The sequence below is a fragment of the Schistocerca piceifrons genome, chromosome 7 (genome assembly GCF_021461385.2).
Source record: "Schistocerca piceifrons isolate TAMUIC-IGC-003096 chromosome 7, iqSchPice1.1, whole genome shotgun sequence".
NCBI classification, from domain to species: domain Eukaryota; kingdom Metazoa; phylum Arthropoda; class Insecta; order Orthoptera; family Acrididae; genus Schistocerca; species Schistocerca piceifrons.
The window spans coordinates 213078572-213088542 of NC_060144.1; the positions used below are offsets into that span (position 1 = coordinate 213078572).

Below are 9971 nucleotides of genomic sequence, written 5' to 3' on the forward strand. Positions count from 1 at the left end.
GGAAACGGCGCATCGAGGAATCTTGGCGCACCGTAACACCAGCGACGTTACGTTTAGAAGGTGCATTGCATTGCGCATTCAGGAACATGGACTCCCATTTGATCAGCTCCCTTAAATCAACATTCCACCATCAGAACACCCATATGCATACGGCCGAGTGTTATCTACAGCATGTTGCAGCCGCCCGTAACACTCTGAAGGTTACTACCTCCCAAACAAAACGTGAAATAAATGCGACAGAAGGCTGAAGTACTGCGAGTGGTTTGAAGGCATGCTTCGCGAGGATGAACGGTTTGCAGGGATGGTTATCCAGTCTGACGAGGTGCAACTCAAATTGATCGGGACCGTAAACCGCCACAACTGCGTGTCCTGGGCTCTTGAAGATCCTCACTTTCATGTGGACAAACATGTTAAGCTACCGGGTTCTAATGTGTGGTGTGGTCTGTCAAAAATGTTTCAAATGGCTCTGAGCACTATGGGACTTAACATCTGTGGTCGTTAGTCCCTAGAACTTAGAACTACTTAAACCCAACTAACCTAAGGACATCACACACATCCATGCCCGAGGCAGGATTCGAACCTGCGACCGTAGCGGTCACGCGGTTCCAGACCGAAGCGCCTAGAACCGCACGACCACACCGGCCGGCTGTGGTCTGTCATCGCGTGGTTTGATTGGCCCATTCTTCTTTGAAGGTACCGTAACAGGAGAGGTGTATCTTCATATTCTGCTACAGTTTGCAATCACGCGACCGCTACGGTCGCAGTTTCGAATCCTGTCTCGGACATGGATGTGTGTGATGTCCTTAGGTTAGTTAGGTTTAAGTAGTTCTAAGTTCTAGGGGACCAATGACCACAGCAGTTGAGTCCCATAGTGCTCAGAGCCATTTGAACCATTTTATCAAATGCACAACTAACAATACATTACAGTTTCCAAATACGGCCATTAGCGGATGAGGCAATGTGGCAGAAGTCACAGTTTGCACACGAATGAGTTTATATGTAATGTGCATGCAGTCAGCAGTGACCACAACATACTGCAGCGCTTCACTTGCTTGGCGCAGAATATATAGTGGTTCCACAGAGTTCGTTCAATATAACGCACGTGAACAGTTCGTTCGCCAATCGGGACGAAGTAATAGACTATTTGTTTCCAAATTGGCATTCCTTGCAGGCTTCTAAGGAGATATACATTACGTTCGTTCTCAGCTTGCAAAGAAATGTGGCGACTCTTTTAACATTGCATAACCCCTCTGACAGTTTTCTTCGCAAACTGGAGCTTCACCAATGCACAACTGAAGTTGAGAACGGTTCGATATTACCGGAATTGACTCTAATACTCGACAGATGCAATAAAAATGCTCGGTCACAGGTGGAATAACACAGTAACAAATTATATTGCGAACTACTTTCCTGTTTGGAGAATTGGCAAGTAAATGCCTAGGTTCTTAGATCATCAGTGAAGGAATAATTTTCAGGTATAGCCAATGAAGACAAAGTACACCTTTCTGGTCACCACAAAGCCAAAACTCTAGAAAATGGGTCCTCATAAAACCATTTGATACAATTATGATGAAATGTTGGTGGTAAGATTCTGTTATTATCGAAAACATCTAAGGATCCTGACGCCTGTTACCAGAACGTACATTTGTGAAAGATGGTTTTTGGCTATTGTGGCAGTTAAAACAAAAATTATAAAATGAATGAACTGACTTAGGCCAAAACAAAACGAATAAAAGAAATAAATGCTACCAACCATCTGAAAGTTTCATTATTTCTTGGGTTAATGCAGTATCCACAATGGTAACGCTGCCATGAAGACATTAGCGGCAGCGCTGAGTTACAGTTCCTCTCCGTGCCCATTTCTCCAATCATTCAATCGGTCAGTTAGTCAAATAAATATGTTTCCTCAGTAAGATCTTTCAATATGGACAGTAAGGGATTTAACTAACAATTAATGTCGGATCACAAAAATATTGCAATTCAAGGCATTCTTACATTTAGAAAAATTCCACACACCAGAACACACAATGAATTTTTACACAATGAAAATTCAGTTGTATTATAAACGCTGAGCGGTGGTTTAGCTGAACATAAAATCTCGAGACGAATGCAATTTCAACCCGGTTGTATCGAGAAACACACTTCTCCGTGTTCATCGCATGAGCGCTGCCGGCCAGTTGGTTCAGATAACGGCGCACACAACACGAACAACAACTCATAAAACACTGGCAGCAGTCAAAGATTATTTTAATTGCTGGATACAGCTTAACCAGCTGTTGCTGCATGACTGTCCATAATCAGTATTCCCACAAACTAATGAATAAGCCTCAAAATTCAAAACGCAGCAACACAATCTACGACAAAAAAATGACGCACCATGATGCACATATGCAAATATACCAGAAATTGATAGTCTTACAGGTAGTGACGGACAATGCAAAACTGTAAACTTTGGCTACCGATGGATGAATGTGTGACGCTGCAGTGCAGTTTCACGACTAGCTAGGAAAGTAAACTGGGAACATGTTGAGACCAGGGCTCAAAGTCTTTGTGAATTTCATTTCGAGTACTGTCCGCGCCCGGTAGCTGAGTGGTCAGCGCGACAGAATGTCAATCCTAATGGCCCGGGCTCGATTCCCGGCTGGGTCGGAGATTTTCTCCGCTCAGGGACTGGGTGTTGTGTTGTCCTATCATCATAATTTCACCCCCATCGACGCGCAAGTCACCAAAGTGACGTCAAATCGAAAGACTTGCACCCGGCGAACGGTCTACCTGATGGGAGGCCCTAGTCACACGACATTTCCATTTATTTATTTCGTGTACTCTGTTGGATAGTAACTACAGGGGATATGCAAAATAATGTGAACAGTGATAGTGGGAGAGTTGTGTTTGACCGTCAACTTCGCAGATAAGGCACGTGTTGCGCTGGACTGTGAGTGTTCAATACGGACTAGGCATCAGTGCAGGTTGTTTACGAGTAGTGCACACTTCGTATTTGCATTCAGAGGCTGAGGTCGACGTGCAATGAAAGACCTAACAGAGTTCCAAAGAGGGCAGATTGTGGGGGTCCGATTAGCTGGAGCAGCAAAAACCGACAGCCAACTTATTGAATGTTTCAAGAGCAACTGTTTCAACAGTCATGACAGCCTACTCAAAACATGGAAAGACATCATCGTGTAAACGTTATAGTGGGCGCAAATCAAAACAACATGACAGAGATCGTCGTACGCTAACACGAATTGTGTCAAAACAATACTAAACTACGGCGGCTAAAGTGACTGCAGAGCTCAAAAGCCATCTTCGAGACCTCGTATCCATCGACACTGTCCGCCGATAACTCCAAAAAGCGAATATTCATGGACGACTGCTATACCGAAACCATTAGTAACGACAACCAACGCAAATAAGCGTAAAACATGGTATCAGGAACAAAAGTTCTGGACGGCTGATCAGTGCAAATACGTCATATGGTCATATGGTCCAACAATGGGCCGGATTTACGTCTGGAGAACGTCAAAAGAAGCCTACAAACCCTGTTGCTTGATTCAATCGGTTAAACAGGGAGGTGGAAGTGTGATGGTGGGCAGCCATATCATGGTATTCCGCTGGTCCTATTATTACTCTCAAAGGCCGTGTTACAGCCAACGATTATGCGAACATTTTAAGAGATCAGCAGCACCCCATGATTCAAATGTTGTTCCTCAACAATGATGTCATATTTCAAGACGATAATGTACCCATTCACACAGCCAGGACGTACAATCATGGTATGAGGGGCATCCAACTGAACTGCAGTGTCTTCCCTGGCCAGCACAGTCCCCAGACTTGAACATTTCGAACCCATGTGCGCGGTACTCGAGCGGAGACTCGGGAACAGATTTTCACCTGGCTGGTCACTACTGGATGTTAGAAGAAGTTGTGATCGAAGAGTGGCATAACATACGACTGGAGACTACGCCATCATTATACGAGAGTATTCCAAGAAGTATCGCAGCTGTATTACGGGCAAATGGGGGTCCAACCCCATACCAATAAACTATTCCAAGTACAGGTGTTCACATTATTTGGCCTATCCCCTGTATGCTTCGCGACCGGCGCGTAAGCTCTATATGGAAATGTCAGCGTTTGAGAGAGGACGTGTATTCGGGCTCAAAGAAGCCGGTTGGAGTAATCGGCGAACTGCTCGATATTTGAATAGGAGCGATGCCACTACTAGACGGTGTTGGCAGGAATGGATGAACCATGGCCGAACACAGCGTCAAGAAGGAAGCGGAAGACTTAGAGAGACGAGAGAACGTGAAGACCGAGCTGGCACTCGGAGCCCTGGATTCATCATTATCATCAATCCGACGTACTACTGGTGTTTTAGTGACCCCAAGGACCATCAAAAGTTGGCTTACAGAAGAGGGCTGGGCTCAGGGCGCCCCTTACCGTTGTCCTCTGCACGCCAGCAAGCCTGTTTGCATTGTCGGACACATTCGGCCTGGAATCTCATTGCCTGGAGCAGGAGTGTCCTCAATGACGAGTTCTGCTCTCAGCTGAATGAAGACATGTCTGGAGACGCCTCGGACAGCGGTGGGATGCCAGCCTGACTGTTGCGCGTACGGCCCTACAACCAGTGTTGGTGCCAGTTTATTTCATAGTAGGAATCTTTTGGGTCTCATTAGCAGCACACTTACAACAGAGTGCTACGTCGACGATACTGTACGTCCCGTTTTGTTGCCCTTCATGGCAAGCGATTCTTGGTTTGCATTTCAGGAAGATGATGCTCTCCCGCAGACGGTGAGAGTGTCTATTGCTTGTCTTCATGCTGGCCAAACGCCTCCTTGACAAGCAAGGTCGCCGGATTTCACCCCAGATGAGAACGTTTGAAGCATTATTGGCAGGTCCTCCAACCAGCTCCGAATTTTGACTGGCTAACGCTCCAATTGGACAGAATTTGACACGATATCCACCCCTCAGGAGGACATCCAACAACTCTATCAATCTAAATCCAATATATGCTTGAGTAAGTGCCAGAGGTGGACGAACGCGTTACTGACTTGAAACTTCCTGGCAGATTAAAACTGTGTGCCGGACAGAGACTCGAACTCGGGACCTTTGCCTTCCGCGGGCAAGTGCTCTACCAACTGAACACGATTCACGACCCGTCCTCACAGCTTTAATTCCGCCAGTACCTCGTCTCCTACCTTCCAAACTTCACAGAAGCTCCCCTGCATACCTTGCAGAACTAGCACTCCTGGAAGAAAGGATATTGCGGAGACATGGCTTAGCCACAGCCTGGGGGATGTTTCCAGAAGGTCCCGAGTTCGAGTTTCGGTCCGGCACACAGTTTTAATCTGCCAGAAAGTTTCATATCAGCGCACACTCCGCTGCAGAGTGAAAATCTCATTCTACATTACTGACTTGCTCAATTCGTGAAGCTCTTTCTTTTGAAGGAATCAGCCGATTTTTTCAGAAATTGTAATAATTTGTTTGTCTGCACATGTACATCGCATCTACTGATTTGCATCGCGTTCGAATAATTCCTTCTCCATGAGTCTCTTTTTTTTGTCTTAAAGTGTAATGTGACGTGTGAGGATACGGGATCCTCGCAGGGTTTAGTTGCTTGAACATAGATTAAATTTCATTTACCGTTGATTTTAAAAGTATCAATGTGTATTTTTAGTTAATTTACAGTGAAGTACTAAGTGTTGTTGGGGTTTTTACTCTCTAAGGGGTAATAATCTCAGAGATGTTGGACACCACAGTGTCACGGGAAATTCATCTGGCTGAGTATAGAACATACAGAATACGTTCCGAAATCCGAAAATGTGCTATATGATATAAGATATGTGTCCGAGACGGCAACGGCCTTGCCGCACTGGATACACCGGTTCCGTCATATCACTGAAGTTAAGCGCTGTCGGGCATGGCCGACACTTGGATAGGTGACCATCTGGGTCGCCATGCGCTGTTGCCGTTTTTCGAGGTGCACTCAGCCTCGTAATTCCAATTGAGGAGCTACTCGACCGAATAGCAGCGGCTCTGGTCAAAGAAAACCATCATAACGACGGGAGAGCGGTGTGTTGACCACACGCCCCTCCTATCCGCATCCTCAGTAGATGACGACACGGCGGTCGGATGGTTCCGATGGGCCACTTGTGACCTGAAGACGGTGAGCTTATGTGTCCAAGGGGCTGCCATGAGCGATATAGCCTGGGCAGTCGCTAAGCTGGACTGACGTCTCTCGGTACCCAAGGTAACGTAACATTCTGAGCAGTCGGTGTTGCCACATGCTCTGTCTTGCCATTTCCATGGAATGTTTCCTCCCTCTTGCCATTCTCTATGGTCTTATATCGAGGACGTTCACATACTAAATTTTCGCAATGTATATAGCAGGCCAAGTACTTGTAGTATCATCCAGATGTATTCGCTGTGCCGTCCTGCTTTTCCAGCACAAGAGTGTAACGAACATGTATACATAACCCGCAGTGAAAATCACTAATATAGGAGGCACTTTTGGAAATTGATAGTCTTCCATATCCCTTTGTGACAGCTGGAATTCGAGAACATTGCGTCTAGAAAGCGGCTGGGCGCCTTACCTTGATGAGACCGATGCCGGTGTCTGGGCGCGGGCCGAGGCTGCAGACGCTGAACTGGATGTTGGGCAGGTCCAGCCGGTGCGACAGCTGCCTCTGGAACGTCTGGTGGCGCGTCGGCACCGACGGCAGCGTCGTCTGACGCAGCACCTGCTGCACAACAAACACGTCACCGCGTCAGCCTCGCCCAAATTGTAGGGGAACGGCTCCGCCGCATTCAGTTACAATGGAATAAGCAAATACTCAACATGAAACTTCCTGGCAGATTAAAGCCGTGTGACGGACCGAGACTCGAACTCGGGACCTTTGCCTTTCTCGAGCAAGTGCTCTATCATCTGAGCTACCCAAGCACGACTCACAACCTGTCCTCACAGCTTCAATACTGCCAGTACCTTGTCTCCTACTTTACAAGCTTCACAGAAGCTCTTCTGCGAACCTACGAACCTGCAGAAGAGCTTATGGGAAGTTTGGAAAGTAGGAGACGAGGTACTGGCAGAATTGAAGCTGTGAGGACGGGTTATGAGTCGTGCTTGGGTAGCTCAGATGGTAGGACATTTTCCCGGTAAAGGCAAAGGTCCCGAGTTCGAGTCTCGGTCCGTCACACAGTTTTATTCTGCCAGGAAGTTTCATATCAGCGCACACTCCGCTGCAGAGTGAAAATCTCATTCTAAATACTCCACATGATGTTAAAAGTTCTTGGGTACTGGCACCGCATTATCATGATAGTCCTTCTTTCTGAGAACTTCTTCAGTGAAATTATCTCACACTATGGCACACTGGGTAGTTTTAACTATTATCGCGTTTGTCTACATCTACATACACTGCCTGAAAATAAAGAAAAAGGAACAATTCAAAAGACCAGGTCAAATTTCAATGTAACTTCATACATGTACGTAACATCAATGGCTCAATGCTCGACTGTAAGGGAACATGAGGTTAGATATGCCACAAACTTTTCACAACGGCTAGAACTCCAACTCTTAGCTACTAACAGGAGGGAGCGCGTATTAAATTCAAGGAGCAATCCCTTTCACGACCAGCACGTCTTCATGCTAGTGACTTTATAATCTATGTTAAGTTCGCCAATCTCTACTCCACACACATACTACTAATTACACAGTATTAAATACAGGTATAAAACAATATCTTCGGGAATCGCTTGCTTGGTGCGCTGTTTAGAAAATTTATTACTGCTCTGGATTCGTACCCTCCTGGAACGGCTTGTGACAAATGCAGCCTGAATGTCCATCTAGTAGTAGATTCCCTCACAAGTAAGATTACCAGCGTTAGACATCTGAATGTTGGTCCTGGCTCCCTAAATCGCGGCATCCGGAAACTGCATTCTGCGTCCTCCTGCACCATTGGTCTGAGATTAGCAGCAGCCGGACTAGAGAATTGCAATATTGTGCGCTGTTGACGTTAATACCACAACATAGGCGGCTGCATTTCATGTGGATCCACGACTGGGAATTATGGACTGCTGACCACTGACTTCGCACTGATCGCACTGTATTGAGCGATACTCGCGGCTCTGCACTACGAGGGGCGTTTTAAAAGTCCGTGCAAAGTCCGAGAGATGGTGCCACCGGTGCGTATCGAAGTCATGTTTAGTTAGTAGCATCTTTGCAAAGAACGCACACCAAGTTTCGTCATATTGTTTTATTTCTTTGTGTTTGGCATGCATGTGAATCAAGGAAGTCAAGAGATTGTCAACAAATGGACGAAAAAGAATTTCGTGTGGTGAATAAACATTACTTTATAAAAGGCAGAACGCCTCAGGAGACTAAAGAGAAACATTATGGTGACTCTGCAACTTCGATTAGAACAGTTTATAAGTGGTTTCAAAATTTTAAATTTGGCCATATGGGCACAAGTGATGCTGAACGTTGTGGACGCCCTGTGGAGGTTACGACTCCAGAAATCGTTGATAAAATCTATGATATGGTGATGGATTACAGAAGAGTTAAGGTGCGTGAGATTGCTAGTGCTTTGAGCATCTCGAATGAACGAGTACATAATATTTTGCATAAACATTTGGCCATGAGGAAGCTATCCTCAAGATGGGTTCCGTGATTGCTCGCGCTTGATCAAAAACGGAATTGTGTGAAGTGTTGCAAGGATGGTTTGCAGCTGTTCAGGAAGAATCCGCAGGACTTTCGTCACTGTGGATGAAACATGGGTACATTACTATAATCCTGAGACCAAACAGAAATCTAAACAATGGGCTACCAAAGGAGAATCTGCACCGAAAAAGGCGAAGACCATTCCTTCGGCCGAAAAAATGGCTCTGAGCACTTTGAGACTTAACATCTGAGGTCATCAGTCCCCTAGAACTTAGAACTACTTAAACCTAACTAACCTAAGGATACCACACACATCCATGCCCGAGGCAGGATTTGAACTTGCGACCGCAGCAGCAGCAGCGCGGTTCCGGACTGAAGCGCCTAGAACCGCTCGGCCACCACGGCTGGCTCGGCCGGAAAGGTTATGGCAACTGTCTTTTAGGATTCGCAAGAGCTAATCCTCATCGAGTATCTGGAAAAGGGTAAAACTATTACTATTCATCGTTATTGGACCGTTTGAAAACCGATCTGCAAGAAAAACGCCCGCGATTGGACTGGAAAAAAGTCCTTTTCCATCACGACAATGCACCAGCACACACCTCAGCAGTTGTGGTCGCAAAATTATTGGAAGCAGGATTCCAACTCATTTCACATCCCCCCTACTCTCTAGACTTGGCTCCCTAAGACTACTATTTGTTCCCCAATTTGAAGAAATGGCTTGCGGGACAAAGATTTTATTCACTTATACTCCGGAAGACCATCTTGGGCAATAATGGTGGCTACATGGCGAGAGGTTCTATTTTTCCATTGCTTTGGAGAGGCTAAGTGCTATTACTCACAGTGTTATGGTGTCGGGAACCATAGAGTATGATTTCAGGTCTCTGTTGATGATGGAGGCAACCCGAACGGCACAACGATAAGCCATGGGCATCTTGTATGGGCATGTGTTACGTCCCATGCGACAGTATCGTGGTGTTATTCTTCAACTAGCTGGTAGCCGTCCACACATGACATGCATCAATAAACTGAATTCGTGATGTTAAGGTACTCCTGTTGCCAACAAGATCCCCAGATCTGTCCCAAATAGAAAAAGGAACAAGTGTGAGACCAGCTCCTATGTCAAGCCAGTTCCAGTGACAGTATCCAGGAGATCAAGGAAGCGTTAAACAATTGTGGGCTAGGTTGCCTCGGGAGAGTATAAAATGACCATATGATACGATTCCGCACCGAATCAATGTATGCATGCAGGTCAGAATGGGTGCAGCATGATACGGATAAGTGAGCTCACAACGTCAAGTTGTTTGTATATCTCCACGATGTTTTCATT

The 9971-nt window shown here is 46.0% G+C and overlaps 1 protein-coding gene across 1 annotated transcript in view; it reads right to left on the reverse strand.

Annotated features, from left to right (window-relative positions):
• Positions 1–7481, reverse strand: part of LOC124805557 (synaptotagmin-10-like) — a 547973-nt gene extending 540492 nt beyond the window's left edge. The window contains exons 1-3 of the mRNA XM_047266123.1: positions 7469–7481; positions 7402–7406; positions 6585–6731 (exon numbers count right to left, since the gene is read on the reverse strand). Coding sequence (XP_047122079.1) covers positions 6585–6731; positions 7402–7406; positions 7469–7481 — 165 coding nt within the window. The remainder of the gene's footprint in view (positions 1–6584; positions 6732–7401; positions 7407–7468) is intronic.
• Between the last annotated feature and the right edge of the window lie 2490 nt (positions 7482–9971).